The sequence below is a fragment of the Helianthus annuus genome, chromosome 1 (genome assembly GCF_002127325.2).
Source record: "Helianthus annuus cultivar XRQ/B chromosome 1, HanXRQr2.0-SUNRISE, whole genome shotgun sequence".
Taxonomy (NCBI): domain Eukaryota; kingdom Viridiplantae; phylum Streptophyta; class Magnoliopsida; order Asterales; family Asteraceae; genus Helianthus; species Helianthus annuus.
This window is the reverse complement of record NC_035433.2, coordinates 90,032,291-90,050,224: the sequence shown is the minus strand read 5'-3', so window position 1 is coordinate 90,050,224 and position 17,934 is coordinate 90,032,291. Positions and strand designations below refer to the sequence as shown.

Genomic DNA, 17,934 nt, shown 5'->3' with positions numbered 1-17,934 from the left:
TTGAGTGTGCATTACAAACGTGAATGTCTTAATATCTGGCCAAAGCTGATTTAATTTATTCATGTATAGCATACTCAATAGGTGCATAACTAAAGTGATTGTCTCATTTCTGGCCAAAGCTGATTTGTCACGATTACTTTGCACACATGCTTAAATGATTACACTTCTGGCTAAAGCTGATTTGTCTTCGTTTAAGTAGAATTTTAAATAAGTCTATTATTTTGATGTTAGTAATAGACATATCACAACCTCTTCGTATAATGATCCTCACATTAATGATCCTTCATTAATCTTATGATCATTTTTTTGTCTGCCTTAATTTTTTAAGTACCCATAACTTTACTCACTATAATTTTCTTCTACAAATCTATATCTCATCCACTCTAATTCCTAAACCTAATATGTTTTGCCTTATTTAAAGTTTCTATAAGAATTAGCTCTTAAATTAAATCATTGATTATCTTTTAAGACACGATAATCTTAATGCTCTCTTCTGATAAAGGTACTATAGAAGAAAAGTAGAGCATGATGATTAGGATAAATCGAACATGATGTCTCTTATGATAATCAAGAACTCTCTAACATAAATGCTATCACTAAAGTTATTCCAGATTAAGTCTTTCCTAAGATTAATCTATTATTGCGGAATAATCACAAGAACACCTAAGATGCATGTCTTCATTTAAAATTCTAAACAATAAGGTGAAGTGGTATATGTGAATACATCATAATGTTTAGTACCATGACCCATGAAATTAAGGGCTTACGCATGGAAATAAGCACATTTTCCAGTACATAACATACTAAGATTTTCACTTGTACAATTTGATGTCTTATAAATCAACTACAACACTCAAAAGTATCAAAGTCAAATGAGTGTGTTGGTAAGCAACATATGTACAAAGAAATAAATGTCTGAAACTGGAAAATAAGATGCTATTCACCTTACAACTACTGAAACCTTAAAAGTGGATAGTTCTAAGGTCCATAGTAAAAAATACAAGTACAAATTTCCAACTTTAAGGTTCTTCAAGGGAGAATCTCACAGCATAATTATGCCATTAGACTAGACATAAGCAACGAGACTATCCATTATTCTAAAGAACAGTTGGATAAATTAATTAGATAGTCGCTTACTAATGATATTTAAGTCTGGTAATTTTAATATTCCAATTAACACATGATTAGTTGACTCTAGTTCCATACTTTTCCTTACCAGAACTCGACAAATAACTAACATGAGAGTTAGTGACAAATTAAAAGTTAAAGCTATAAGAACCATAATAAGCAGTCTTCTAACAACGCCTTTCGATACCTTATATATTCTGAAGATTAATCAGAATATAGTATCATAATTAAGCAATGTTATGGATGTTGTGAGGTTTGCATAGTCAACATAAAGTCACACTTACCTTAAACTCTCATCTTATTTGTTCTAAATATCTGGATTGAAACATTACTAAGATAAAACTAGATGATACCTTACACTTTCACAACTTTTGTCATCATGTAAATGAGAATTTGACAAAAGGAAAATGAGACCTATAAATTTCATCCATTATAACCGAAATTCATGAGAAATCATGACATGGTTAATGAGGATGATTTTTTCATCTAATCTCATTCTAAGTGATTTTAAATCATGACATTAAAGCCCTAAAATATGACTTGGCTTAAGGAATAAGTATGGGTCCATCATAAGTCATTTATTGACATTCGTGGAACTTATTCCAAATGGACTATTCAGATATAATTCATTTATCATTTAAAGACTATCAACTTGTATCTAAATTTTTGTCGCATATGGCCCACGGTCTTAGAAGAAATCTATTCATATATATATATATATATATATATATATATATATATATACTTAATAAGATTTCTACTAAATATGTCGCTAAAGTTTCTTATGATATCTGGACATTAAAGAAATTAAATAAATTCTAACATATATATGATAGGTTCCCACGTCACGTACCTCATTGAAACTTCTCTTGTAGCATTTCTAGATATATCAAAGATCAGTGGGAGCATTAAGTGTCTTAATAATAACTTGCAATAGTTGCAAGAGGTGGGGAGTGAAAACTTTATTTTACTTCAATTTACACCTCTTGTACAAGACACTGCTCCATCACGACACTATTCCATCAAAACTTGTCTCCTTAAAATCAAATGCTACTCTTACAAAAGTTTCATTGTTGCTTAATTATGGGCACACTTAGATTTCTTACCTAAACTAACATAATCCTCAACAAGAGAAACTTCAATGACTGACGTCATTAATTTGTTTTTCTCTATTAGAATTAGTTGGTCATTAAGTATTGACCCTAAGCATGCTGAGTTCCTAAAGATTTCTAAGGTCAGTGGGAGTAGTCAAAGTCCTTATCATGACTTGCAATGAATACAAGAGGTGGGGGGAAGAGTGTCATTAAATTTCACTTCGCATTTAACTCCGATTACACCTCTTGTACACCATACTGCACCAACTCTTACAAACTTAGAATCCTGAAAATGATAGCAACCTAACCAAGAGCTAATCTATAAAACTGAAACTTTTAAAACCCAATAATCAACTCAGGAGGTCATCTAGGTTTAAAAGCCTACTAAATTTGATGATTATATAACCTCCCTAACTGAAGTTGAAATGGATTTTGGAAATGTTTACTGATCCTATCTCTTCAAATTAAGCCATTAGTGTCAATCAATCTTCTGAATGGAATAAAACAGTTTTCTAGTAAAACTGATTTATGTGTTTGTATAACATTTGAGATTTGATTGAATTACCTAAGAGTGTTCATAACTAAACCAAATCCTGATATAAGCGTTAAGACACGAAGAGGCATGATTGATTGTCAAAGGTTATACTTAGGAAGAGATAAATTATCAAAGATTTATTTTAGGATCATCACTGTTCTAGTAGCTTATAATAGTTTTGAGCTACATTAAATGAACATTAAAACAACTTTCCCTAACAACTGGCTGACATATTTACATGTTCATAAAACAACCTGAAAGTTCTAAACTGAAGGTTAAAGAACACTTTGTTTGTAAGCCAATAAAATCCACGTATGGGTTAATGCAAACATCATAATGTGATGAAATCTTAACGTAATTATTTTCATCAAGAACCAAGTGGATTAATGTACCTACCTCAAAATGAGTGGGAGCAACTAAATTAAACTTGTCTATATAGATGATATTCTTTTGACAGGTATATGTTACATAAGTCAAAGCATTGTTAACACAAATTTTGATATAATAGATCTCATAGATATCTCTTACGTGATAGATATCATAACATGCTGAGATAGACCCAATGGGACATTAGTTCCGTTCCATAAGTTTAACATTAAATGGGTCCTTACATATGTAACAAACAATATTGCTCTTCTTTTTAAAGGATAACAGGATAAATGAGATTATTTATTTACGCTTCATTAATTAGAAGCCTTATGTAAGTTCAAGTCTATACTCGTTTAGATATTACTCACATTGCAACACACTAGATATACCTAGATTAATGTGAAGCATCAAATGGAGTATTACAATATCTTTAAAAGAAACGAGAGGCTACAATTTAAAGAAGAAGTGAGAACTAACACCGGTTGATTACTCTAACTTTGCAGTATTCAAAGATGACAAAATGTAATTTCGAGTATATCTTTATGTCAGCAGACAAAACCTATCTCATGGAGGAGTCATAATGGACTGATATCAACAACCTAAGTTATAACGACATAATACAGTCACTAAATGTTGTTGGAAATTTATCAGTGGACTCATAAGTTTATTAACTCCATATAATTAATGTATTGAAGACTTATTGTGATAAAGTCAGCTACCATGACTCCTTGAACAGTAACAGTATGAAAGGTGCTGCATTAAGTTTCGATACGCAATTAGTTATTCGTTTATGAACGAATTGAGGAAACTAAATCTTTGTATCGAATACATTCATGATATGCTTAAGGATCCTATAACTGAAGGGCTATTACCCATAAGTCTTATTTAGAGAGCTCATAGACGGGTATTAATTGATGGCCATGCGCAACTGCATATCGTACTATGAATGACTAAGTATTAGTTAATTTTCCTCATCAGTTTGATTTTGTATGTCTCTAAGAATATGTCAAGCCGGTATAATGTCATATAGACAAATAAAGTTACAAATCAAACAAAGGGCTTACGCGTATTTTGATCATAACGATTAGGTTTTAAATTAAGGCTATAGTATAACTAATGGGGGTCCTGAGTCGCATAATGATTCAACGGCTGTATTTCTCTGCTATAGTTCTTGTTTAAGACTAGAATGAGTGTTAACTCCTGATCAGGCTTATATAATGCTCATAATAAATGATTACTCAGCCAAGTGGGAGAATGTAAGAATAAATAAATAATGTATTTATTTATATATGGCCATTATAATCATTTATATAATAATAGATCAAAATATATAACAATCTATTAAATAATTAGTTGGTAATTGTTGATGGGCCTTATTACCATTATTAACTAATTAGAGTTTTCTCTTGGGTGCATATATAAGGAGATAATTAGAGGGTTAAAGGGTTAGACTCTAATCACAATAACATCATTATGAAATCGCCCCCTCTCTCCATAACCGAACACCCTATTTGGTTTCATCATCACCATCCTTAGATTGCACCCTAAGGAGGAACCAGACCAAGCTGACAAACATGTCAAACACTGTTGCTGTGTCTCCATCTGGATTCTCTGCTGGCCTGTACTTTTGCAATCAGGTATGTTTTCATGTTTTCCATTATGTCTAAAACAGAACTTATCAACATTTTATGTTATGTTCATTGTGTAATACGTAACTGGGTTTTCTCATTGTCTTTTATGTTATGTCCATTGTGTAATACGCCACTGGGTTTTCGAATTATTTTTTTAAATATAACAATATGGTACTCATAATAAAGGTAAAAAGAAGCTTGATTTTAAAGTATAATTAAAAAAAAAAACAAATAACGTATAGCAAAGTTATGGACGTTTAAAAAATAGGGGTAAATAGCATGTGACTTGCATGTGTATCGTCTTTTTATTCTCTTTGACAAAATTACTTTTTCCACCTAATTTCTTTTGAGACACTTGTCACTCTATAGTGACTTTCTACTCTTCTTATTTTTATACTCCTTTGTAAAATAATTCAACCCGTAAGTTCTATATATACACTGAGAAATAACGTTTTGTATTTTCAAGATTTTCCAAAATAACACAATTTTTACATATTAACCGAAGTCTTTCTATGATAAGTTTTGGTTCATTTGGGGTTTGAGTAGCAATTTTTAAAAGTCGAGACAACCATATTTTGTTCAAGATAAAAAGTTATTATGTGGGCTTCAAGTCTTCAACTATATGTCACAAACTATAGGGATTGTAAATGAAATTTATTCAAACTTTAGAGCTTTTCATGAATAAGTATACAAATTCGTTGGTTCACAACCACCATTCTCCATCTAACCCTATTAACCTTTTGTTGGTTCACAACCACCCCAAATCTTTATATTTTAAGCACGTCATTACGAACCACTTTCGTCATGGTGCATAACACAAGAACCCAAAAACTTCTAGGAACATGGTAGTCAAGGTATATGGTCCGATACAAGCGGCTTGTCCACAAAGAGTATTGGCTTGTCTTTTCGAGTTCGGGGTTGACTTTGAGCTTATCACCGTTGACTTAGACTCCAACGAGCATAAACAACCCGATTTTCTACAAAAACAGGTAAATTTCATTGTTCAAGAGTACCACAAAATGATCATGTGGTTATTGTATATCTAATATCTATCTAAGATGCAAACTAATATAGATTTTCCTTGTAGCCTTTTGGACAAGTGCCAGTTGTTGAGGATGGTGAATTTCGGCTTTTTGGTAATGACATGTAATTAATTATTTTTTACAGCAATTTCTAGACTTTCTGTAAAGAAAATGTAAGCAAAAACTATAAAAAAAAAAAAAAAAAAAAAAAAAAAAAAAAAAAACTACATATTTAGATTTTTTTTTGTTGCAAAACAACACATTATAGTTTTATATTTTTTAGGTAATCATAAGACCTTTTAATCATTACGTAGATTTATATCGAGATAGATGGTAAACGAAAAACAAGTTACGCCGCTATCCCTTTTTGAATAGCAAAACTAGGTCTTTTAAAAACTATGTCAATAGATCTCTGAGTCATAACATTACTATACATGACTCTTTGAACTCGACTAAGTAGGTCCACAGCCTCTGGCGTTAGAAAACCAAAAGTATCAAAGGCAAATGGGATAAACACGTGTTGGTTGTCAAAGGCACGCTTGCTCGTGTTTGGTCACTTTGCCCGAAGCAACCTTTAAAGCAGTCTGACCCACCGTGAAATCACTGCTTCCTAAGCCCACAAGTGAAAAAACCCCTGTTTAGATTTAGAAAAAAAAAAAAAAACTTACATATTGTTATAGAAAAACTAAATTATTTTCCTATTTGAGATAACCGGGTTTTTTTTTTTTTTTTTTTTTTTTTTTTTTGCATTACATCCCATTAAGAGAGTGGATACCTATGTTTCCCAAAGAATAAATAATGTACAAAGAGGTTTAAAAATAACCCATTAAGAAAAAGTCATGTGGTTATCTTTACAAACAAATGTAACTCATACTTCTAATAACCTTCTTTTCTAAACAAAATGTGTAGAATCAAGGGCGATCATAAGGTATTATGCAACAAAATATGGTGACAAAAATCGAAACCTTTATGGAACCACATTAGAAGAGAAAGCCTTAGTTGACCAATGGCTAGAAGTGGAAGCACACCACTTCAATGACATGGTTTACACCATTGTTCTTCAAAAACTAGTCATCCCAAAGATGGGTGGGAGAACTGACTTTGATCTGGTTCATAACTGTGAGAAAAAGCTTGAACAAGTGTTTGATATTTACGAACAACGGCTATCGAAGAACAACTACCTAGCCGGAAACTGGTTCACCCTTGCTGACTTGAGCCACCTTCCTGGGATTAGGTACTTGATGAATGAATGTGAGCTTGGCCACTTGGTGAGAGACAGGAAGAAAGTGAACCTGTGGTGGGATGATATTTCAAACAGACCAGCTTGGAAGAAAGTTATGCAAATGTTTAATGGGCAAGGTTAATGTGTAGTTCATAATACTTCTCTTGGTGGCTCATAAACCTTTCTTGTTGGATGATTAATTTCTGTCATTTTAATGTTTTGTGAAAGGAAAATAAATGTTGTATGTATTCACAATATATCTATGTCTCACTTCTTGTAGTATCACTTTATCCTCTATTTATGTATGTTTTATAATTATTTTTGTCATTCTCTTTTCACTAATACAAAATCAGGTTAGTGCGACCAACAAGTGTCACAAATGGTAATCCAAGGTTTTATTTTCAAACCAAGAGATATATCAGCCCAAGCCCAAAAAAGGAAAAGCCCACATGCAACATAAACATATAAATATTAGAAAAGATAAAAAGATAATATTTGGATTATAAAATTGATTAGGTAATTTTAACATTTCCTCTCAACTTGATAATACAAACATGTCATTCATAGATAACTCATGAACTAAAAAATCATGATGATTGGCAAACAAACCTTTTGTAGTGATGGGGATGGCAACATTGTTGTCACAAAATAAGTCAACATGAAGACTGACAAGGACATGTAATCCCTTAGAAAACATTTATTAGCCATAAAATTTCGCATATGGTGGCGCACATGGATATGTACTTAGCCTCAACAGAGGACCTTGAAATGGTTCCTTGATTTTTCGCTTTTCAAAGAGAATTTGACTGCTCTAAAAAATGCAATAACTTGTGACAGACCGTGTAGAATCAAGACATTTACTCTAGTCAGAGTCAACATAGGCTTGAATGTTAAGGCCCCGAGCCTTTGCTAAAAAGAGCCCCTTTGCTTGGGTTTCCTTCAAAGATTGAAGTAAATGAATGGCAAGCTGTAAATGAGAATTAGTCAGTTGGTGCATATATTGACTCATAAACTGCACTGTGTACGAAATATCAGGAAGAGTGTGACACAGGTAAATTAGTTTACCTACAAGTTTCTAAAAAATCATAATGTTGGTAATAACTGACTTGTCCTTTTTACCAAAAAAAAAAATGACAACATGGTTTGTTTAGTGGGCGTGTTGACATGCTTACACCCACCATGATCAAATTCAGCAAGGAGTTCAACACAGTATTTTCTTTGTGACAAACAAATACCATGTTCAGACCCTATTAGCTATTACCCTGGCAAATTCCACAAAAAAAAAAAAAAAAAAAAAAAAAATTGAACAATCCTATAATTTTTTTAATAAGATCTTAGATTTTAACAGTTGTTTAACCTTGTTTATTTCATTTTGGTCACTTCAAGGCATAACAATAGCATCCACATAAACTAACAAGATTACAAGAGATGAGTTTTTATTTGTATAAAATAGAGAATAATCACACTTGCTTTAAATGATGCCACATTCAACTAAAACACTTATCAGCATCTCATTTCACATAGCCATACAAGAAATTATTTAGTTTACAGATTTTTGTTTCATTTTGTGAAAAGAATACTTAGGGTAAGCAAATATAAACTTCTTCGTATAAGTTAGGATATAGGAACGCGCCGGTAATATCAAGTTGGAAAAGAGGCTAATCTTTTTCAGCATCTAAGCTGATGGAACATAAGACGTTGACCATTTTTACAAGCGGAGAAAATGTTTCATCAAAGTCGACCCCTTCGTTTTGACTATATCCTTTAGCAACAAATCTAGCTTTTTATAACTCAATTTCTCATGTTGATTTATATTTAGTTTTGTAAACCCACCTACATCATGTTGGCTTCTAATGTCTATGTGTTATTTCTATTTACGGCATCCATCTCTTCATTCCTGGCAGTTACCCAATTTGAATCATTTTGGGCCTCATAAAAGTTTTTTTGGTTCAGAAGATTTATTTAGAAGGAAGTAAAACACTGATTTTCGAAAAACAATTTGAGTAATTTCTACTATTTCCATACCATACTTTACTTTCCTTTCTATATAGAATAATTCATTTTCTTAGGTATAAGGGGAGACGGGGTGGTCCGTGATGGACCATCCATCACTCGTGGAAAACACTTGCACACCCCCGCCACCATAATCTATCACTCGTGGAAATTATAACGCGTGGAGAATATCACGCGTTGAAGATTGAGAAAGTTGAACATTGGGCTTTATTTTTTGACCTTTTTTAACGGTAAACTTAATAAAAAATGAAATAAAATAACCTTTAAACCTTTTATATGGAGTTAAATGCTTGGTTGGTCTCTGTGGTTTTCAAAAATTGCAGACTTGGTCCTAGTGGTTTACAAATTACACGCGTGGTCCCAAAACTTGTCAAAAATGCACTCTGTTGGTCCCCAACCCTAACATCAGTTAAATTTCTCAGTTAAGTACATGTTAATGACCAAAATATCCTTCCTTATTAACAAACCCACTGCATCTTCATCACTATCATCATCTTCATTGTAACACCCTGTGTTTTCGAATGTCAAAGTCAAAGTCAAAGGTTGACTTTATTTGTAATTAGTCTATTTTAATTTTTGTATTATGTGAAGTAAGTGTTGTCTAATCAAAATGAATCGAATGTTAATCGAATGTGAAGTGATAATCGACTTTGAATAGTAGGAAGTATCAATGCGATAAAGTTAATCAATCAATAATCAAGCTAATCGAATCATCGAAGTCGAAACTCGAATTATACGAACTTTTGTGTTGTTATACGTGTGTGTGTGCCTTATGCGTTACTTGTGCGAACCTTCTGGGGTAGCCCAGTTGGCCAGCCTCACCCAGCCTCTTCTTGAGGTCACCGGTTCGATTCCCGGCAATGCCCTAATGGGGTGTTGGGGCTCTTCACCGTGGGTAATCACCGCCAGGCAGCTATGGGGCTAAGCTAGCTTGCGGAGTTGCAATACTCCGGCGGATGGGAGGTCCGTGCAACTACCCCCCCCCCCCTACTTGTGCGTGTTTACTTTATGTTGATATTGTGTGGGGTGATCAATCAAATCGAATCGAAACTCGAAAAGCAATCGAACTCAATCGAAATCGAAACCGAAAGGTGAAAATAGGATGCTTATGTTAGATATAGTAGTTGGAACTGAAAGTAATTTGATTAGGAAACTCTATCATACTCGAATCATCATTCATCGAAATCGAAATATCAAAAAAGCGAAACACTTGCTGATCGAACAGGACATCCTGATCGAACAGGCCAGCCGATCGAACGTGCTGTTCGATCGAGCAGCCCATTCGACCAGAAGTCCTGGCCGATCGGTTAACCCTTTCCTCTTTTGGAAGCCTATAAATAGGGTTGTCATTGTCTTCATTTCCACTTTTGGAAAACTCTGACCGAACCAGCCTTCATCTTCACCTTTTCTTAGATTTCTCTCAACTCCGGTAAGTTTTCACTCTAAATCTTGTACGTTTCTGATCATTACACAATTCTACACCTTTCTATCTTTCAAATCTTGATTTCTAACCGTGAAATCACCAAGATCTAGGTGTTCTTGGATGATGTCATCATGGTGTTCTTCAAGAACATCATGTTTGGGTCTCATTCAACCATGAATAGCTTAGATCTAACCGATTTCCACATTAACAAACTAAAATCTATCAGAGATCTTAACATTTCACGGTGTGAAAGATTGAAAGACGGATTTTCCGACTTTCTTTCAACTATTTTACACTCAACATATTAGAACCGGTAGAAACGGAGCTTGAACCAGCTCACTAATCATTCTAACAATCACGTGGTTCAAGGTTCGGATTCTAACTACGAGGTTCACCGATTTCGGGTTAAACGTTAAGCTACCGTTCCGAACAGTTCACTGGCCGGACTTGGGTGATTCCTGCCCGAACCAGTGAAACAAGTAAGAACCCATGTTCTATGGTTCAACTCGTGTCAAAATACCTCAAAATCATATCAAAACAAACCAAAACAGCCAAGTGTTAGACGAAAGGCCGACCAGGTCAGAAATGCTGGCCGAACGGCTAGGCTGTTCGAACGAACAGTCCAGCCAATCGGACCTACCGGCCGATCGACCGGGCCAGCCGATCGGCTGACACATGGTCCCACATCTTTTCAGATTCATGAAGTATGGTATTGACGACGTGATGTTCGATCGAATATGCCACTCGATTGATAAACGTTACTCTTCGGATCATGAGATACTATGCTTCAACACTTAACCGTTTTCAAACTAGCCAAGCCTTAGAATGCTGTCGATCGGATACACCGCCCGATCGAGTGACCAATCCTTGAGGACTTGCAACTGAAGTTGACTAACCGATCGGTTGGGCCGACCGATCGAACTACCCGTTCGATCGATCGATCGACCTGAAAGGTAAGGATACTTCAATGTTTTCAAATGCTGCAACTAAAACTTCAAAAGTTCAAACCATCATACACAAACACATCCTTCCTAAAGGAAGAAACAATCCACTTGAACTGTCCAAGCCGATCGAGCCATCCGGCCGATCGAGCAGACTATCCGAACGGTTAGACCAACCGAACGGATGGGGCTGTTCGATCGAACCTACCGTTCGATCGACCAGACCGTTTGATCCAACTACACTTGTTTGCATTTCCGCGTTACTCATCGTTATACTATCGAACTATTCAGGCTAACCTACTCTCAGCGCTCCCTTCAATCCATAATCAATCACTGTGAGTATACTCGATCCCTTTTTGCTTTAGCACTTTTGGGTGTTACATACGTTACTTATCAAATCACAATCAAACACAAACTATTTGAACGCTAACCGATTGTATGTACTACGTGACTGAATGAATGCTTGTTTATTATGTTTACACATGGAATGTTGTCTACCTGCCTTAGCAACATAGTACGATAGTTTGGACTCAGCACCCGTTCACACGGGGGTTGTTAAGGACAAATACTTGCATGGATTACTGTGGTAATCATGTATTGCGAACTATCTCGGACAGTCAACCCGCAGTCGTTGGTACCGATGGTCCCATGTCGATAATTAACATGCTTTGTTTTCCTCTGTGTACGTGCTGGTTATGCGTAAACTATTCGAACTCTATATGCTATATCAAACTTGTGTACTCACCTTTACATTTTATGTATTGACTTTATTTTAATGTATGTGACACGTGTTTAAGGTGTTTGCTTGCTAGGAAAGCGAGGCTAGAATAAGTTTCTAGAGGCCCCCAACAAATAGTTCTCTGAGCAGGAGTCTAGGGCTCAGCTATCTGTAGATCTTGTCCAGAGAGGGTCTTAGAAACATTTGAACAATATTTATTTGGTTTTGTAATAATTAAATCTGAGTTGTCGAAACAGGATTATTGTAACGCCCTGCGTTTTCAAACATCCTACATTTAGAAACCTTACGTGAAATTATATCTTTGGAAATCTTGTGTTCTTATAACCATTCTTTCATCGTAATCGTTGTAAAATACGGAACTTGCTTCGTAAATAAAACTTGTACATTACACTTTTTACCTAGTTAAATCATGTTTTATTTCATATTTCACCTTGTTACAAGTTAGGGGAAACATTGTTGCATATTATTACACAACTTAATTAACAAAATTACTCATTATAATGTTTTAAAAAAATAAAAAAAATAAAGAAATATGGCAGCCCAATTCAGCAAAATTCAGCCCCATATAGTTGGGTTTTGTGGGCTAGTTTCAAGGTGTAACCCCTTCTAAACACTTCCAAAGCCCAACCCATTGAAACCCTAATCCTTCCCCCTATAAATACCACTTATGACCAGCCTCCCTACCACTTTTGCAACCCTAAAAACTCACAAAACATCCACCAAACCGTAGCTGAAAGCAAGGGTTCGAGTAGATTGACACCCCTTCACGAAAATGAGCATAACTCACTCAATTCTTATCCGATTCACTCGATTCTTTTTCCTACTTGCTTGTATAATCATGGGGTTCGATTCCTAGACTTCTCCTTGGAGAAATCAGACCTGGAAATGCCCCGAAATAGTCCATAAACTTTCTGTTTGTTTTTATGTTTATCAAAAACTTGTTTAAACCTATGCAACTTGTGTCTAACACATCTCATACCTATGTCCTAATGCTTACAACTTATCCCATGGTTGGTTAAGCTTAAAAACAAGGTTGAGACATTTAAAATCAGAGGATTAAACCTCATAAACTTGGTGTTTTGTTTAGGGTTTTTAACCCACAAGTCATGTCAAACTTTGTCTTTGATACATGAGTGATTATGGAACAACTTGGGTTGTCCAAACATACAATCCTCACATGATTTGATGATTTCTCTTAGTTAGTGTGTATATTTCTTATTCTTTATTGTATGTTCATGACCCTCCTTGGTTGTTTTTTTTACATCAAGTGTAGTGGTGAACACATAGAGGTGCCTAAATGGAAGACTTGATCTTCCTACCTCCTACATGACTTCTATGACATTTAGAGGTACCAAAATGAAGATTTTAATCTTCTACCTCATGCTTGAACTATTGGACATATATTATATAACCTAAATATATTATTCGAATAATCGAATCTTTGATGATGAACTAGTGTTCATATGTCGGAGTACTAGATTACATCATCCTAGACTATGATAACTTGTCACGATTCTAATGGAACCTTGTTCCATGAAAACATCTAAACTCCTTCGAGTTTCCTAGTGTCAAGAACAAGCATCATATGTACTAAATGATTATTTTCCATGTTATTCTCATATCTTATTTTTATGTTGTTTTAAACACCGAATCTCGACTCTAAACATACTTGAACCTTAACCCTTATACATTCGGACTCTAAATCTCTACTCGTCAACAATTGGATAATCGGAAAACATATGCAAACTTTGTGAGTATACTCGTATTTTTCCCCTTTTTACTTTTACCACTTTTGGGGTGTAACATGTTTACCTATTGAAAACTTACACATGAACACTTTGTTAAACACATGAACGTTCCCACAACATGCTTGTATACATGATGGCTTGATACTTTAAACTTGGGTTATTCTTATGTGTTGAACTTATCATTAACTTCGTACGAGCCAAACCTTGACATATGTAGCGCTATAGGATTAACGACCCGCCTCTACTGAAACTTTGGTTATGTCATGAGCAAGTTGCGTTTTCTTGGTTTGATTTGTTAGACACATGCCATATTTAATGTTTATCTTGAATCGCATGCTTGCTATGAGGAATTGTTCACACTTTTATCTTATGCTATGTATGTACCAAACTTGTATACTCGCCTTTGCTTTTGCATTGAACTTTATTTTAAACATGTTACAGGTTGAGGATGATGATGCTATGAAAAGAAGTAGCGTTGATGCCTAGATACACATATAGACGTTTAGGTTTAGTATGTTGTATCAATTTTGATTATGTTGTTATGTATTTCCTTTGAACTTGTTGTTATTTGTATTTCTTGTATTGTTGACAATTTACTTATGAAATGAAACCGATTTATTAAATATTGTCACAAATAGCGTTATGAAGTCTCTTGCAATCTTCACACTTCGTCTCATCCCGATGTTTCCGCCATTGGTTGGGGTGTGACAGATTGGTATCAGAGCCATAACTATAGGGAATTAGGAAAAGTAGGAATGCTTTTACCTAGTCTATAGTTTTAGAGCCTTATTCGTATGTTTTCTTGAACTACTACATGATACTTTATTTGTTTCTTATTTATGCTCTATTAAACATGTATGTCACTCGTGGGTAATATTCGACATGTTATTCTTATGCATTAATGCTTGTCTTTTTATGTGTTAATACTTGTTTCGTTGTTCGATCCTTTACCTATTATTCTTGACCTATTTCTATATTGTGTTAATACTTGTTTTATTGTTTCATTCTTTATTCTTTATGTACCATTGTTGATATGCTTTCTTATATGTTTATACTTGTTTATGTATTCTTTTGACATACACTTTTCCTCATGCATCTTACTTGACTATTCTAAATCCGTAAACCCTCACCTTATACAAATGGGACGAATTCACCAAAATAGGCGTGAAACCCACAATTTGGTGAACGACGCTCAATCTATATATTCTTCTTTTTACACGGGATATCGCCATTAAGCTAGGAGTGAAATCCACATCTTAATGGTAAATCTCAAATTTTAAATTCTAGTGGACCCTTGTCAACATGTCGAAACTAAATTTCGACCCGACAAGTACCAACCACACTTAGGATACGAAACCGTCAAGTTAGGGGTGAAACCCGCACCTTGGCGACTAGTTCCACTCCTTGATATTTTTTTAATCCCGCCAAGTCTCGAAATTTCGATTGATTTGGGACATGTAGTTACCGGAAGGGTAAATACCGTTAACCGACTTGTCGGCGAGAGTATTTCACCTATTAGGCCAAAGCATGCTCCTCAAATTCAAAAGATTTTTTCGACCACTTTGGTTAGTCAAAGTTCCGTTTTGGAACACTCCAAACTTTGGTTAAACATGCATTTCTATTATTCATTTTATACGATACGATCTTTCAAATTTGAATTTACTTTCGATATTCTCTTTTTACACACACAACATATTGAATCTCTTCCATACATTTATACATATGCATGATTTCATATAATTTAAATTCATAATCCTTGTAACGACAAGTGGAGACATATCATCGAGATAGGAGTGATTTCCTTACCTTGACGATTAACTCCACTCCCCTTTTTTTTAAAAAAAAAATGACCTCACCAACGAGTTAGGGGTGATTCCTTTACCTAGGTGATCGTTTCCAAAACGTCTCTTCAAAATATCTTATTATGCAAACTCGATCATATTTTATACCTAAATTGTTTATCATTAACCAAATCCCTACTCATGCGATTTTCAAAATTTATTATTTCATCAAACTTATTCTTTATTCCATTATACATTTCACATAGATCATATACACGAGATTCTTAATCAGGTCTTAAAACATTTTATTTCACGAATTTCAAAACCTTATGAAATGCTACCTATCAATTAATCGGTCTAATGAATCTCTTGCCCATGAACTTCATATCCGACTTATTAACTAAAATACGCTCACATTATATCATCATACTAGAGACTTCCATTCTTAATCGAAATCAACCTAACCTTTCTCAATTACTTATAAGATCTCATGGATGTTATATGATCGTTTTACCAAATACTCTTTTCAACATCAATAAATCATTTGTTAAATTTATTTTTTTTAAACAATCACTAAGTCCTTTTACTAAATTTCTTTTCTAAGGGTCGACGTTTTCACAAGAACTTTCAAAGTCCAAAATTTTCATGTTTTGATGCAAATGAAACAAACCCGTTATTTAAAAAAAAAAAAAAAAAAAAAAAAAACCTTCTCTACAACGCTTAACTCGTCATCCAAATTTCAAAACACGTGGGCTAGAAGACTTCATGGGGACCGAAAATTTTCAACATACGTGAACTCCTTTTTTTTAAACAAAAGTAGCATTTCAATCATTACAAAATACGTTAAGCATGACCAATGAGTACTTTATGTTCCTTTACATATACAAACTATATTCTACCTTCCAAACCAAGCTCAATCTAATTTTGATTCGACAAACTCAACGTTTTGTTTAAACAACTATACATGCACATCATCATACACATTTTAGTCGATATCTCGCGATAACATCATTTATATCGTTCGTATCTACATACTTAACCTTTTTTTTCTCCGCAATGTCTCAACGTACACCATATACGCAATATTTATTTTTCATACCTACACCTATGTTCATACGTCTTATGCTTGTACTCATACACATACTACTTATACGTTTTACGCTTCTGCTTGTACACATACTACTTACACGTTTATGTTTATGCGCATACATACATGCGTATTCATACTTAAACTTATGCTCATACTTTCATCCTTACTCATGATTCGTACATTCGTACCTATACGCGAGCGTAATCCGAGGGATTCGCTTACGTGGGTCCCCTACATGCTTAAACATAAACATGCTTACATACGACATTCTTCTACGTACACATTCTTATTTTCAAATTCATGTATACCTTGATTCATACATAACTAGTACAAGCTATGTGGATCATGCGACAATCAGTATAATCGCGGGTGCACACGGGATTATAGTGATAGGCGTATGAGAACCATAGAGTGTACTACTGTGTATGGTAAGACACGGAACGTAACATGACCCCAAGTAACGAAACGGACGTAATGTGGTTAAAACATGGTGGATACGCCGCTGGTACTTCCTATATATAAGTGTTTTCACCATGTTACCAAACTTTCGTAAAACGTGCCATGAGAAATTCAGTGTGTTGCAGACCTTTTGGACCTAATACAACTTCACGCAACTCACAAACGCATTATATCCGATTATTCATGACGAGACTTCATCCTTAACACACTACGTTCATCTATCCAACACTTATGCTATTCACATACTTGTACTCTTTAAGAGTCATTCGTTCATTCTATACTCGTATTATTTTATACAAAACTCGTTCGCAATCCAGCTTGTTTAAACATTTGAGTCCTAACTTACCTCGTTACCTATAAAATAGCCTCCCTATTCTTGATTCTTGTGAAACTATACTTAGTATACCTCTATTGCTTTATTTAAAGTAACAAACCTTTTCGTTCCTCTCAATAAACAGGTTTTACGAAAGTATGATTTTTTTATACTATCCTTAAAAACTTCCCCTTGCAAATCTACCTTGACGTTCTCCAAAATTTGGTACTTTTCAAAACTTTCAAACTTCCCAAGTTTCAATTCTTAATGATCACCTTTATGCCAAAAACTCTTTCAAGCCTTCCTCTTGAATAAATTTCGGGACGAAATTTCCTAAAGGAGGGGAGACTGTAACGCCCTGCGTTTTCAAACATCCTACATTTAGAAACCTTACGTGAAATTATATCTTTGGAAATCTTGTGTTCT

At 34.4% G+C, this 17,934-nt stretch overlaps 1 protein-coding gene across 1 annotated transcript; it reads left to right on the top strand.

The window, feature by feature from the left end:
• The first annotated feature begins 5,484 nt into the window (after positions 1–5,484).
• Positions 5,485–7,258, top strand: LOC110871932 (glutathione S-transferase F11). Its single transcript, XM_022120693.2, has 3 exons — positions 5,485–5,746; positions 5,845–5,893; positions 6,689–7,258. Exons 1-3 carry the CDS (start codon positions 5,600–5,602, stop codon positions 7,141–7,143), a joined length of 651 nt encoding a protein of 216 aa, XP_021976385.1. The 5' UTR covers positions 5,485–5,599; the 3' UTR covers positions 7,144–7,258.
• Positions 7,259–17,934: the final 10,676 nt, after the last annotated feature.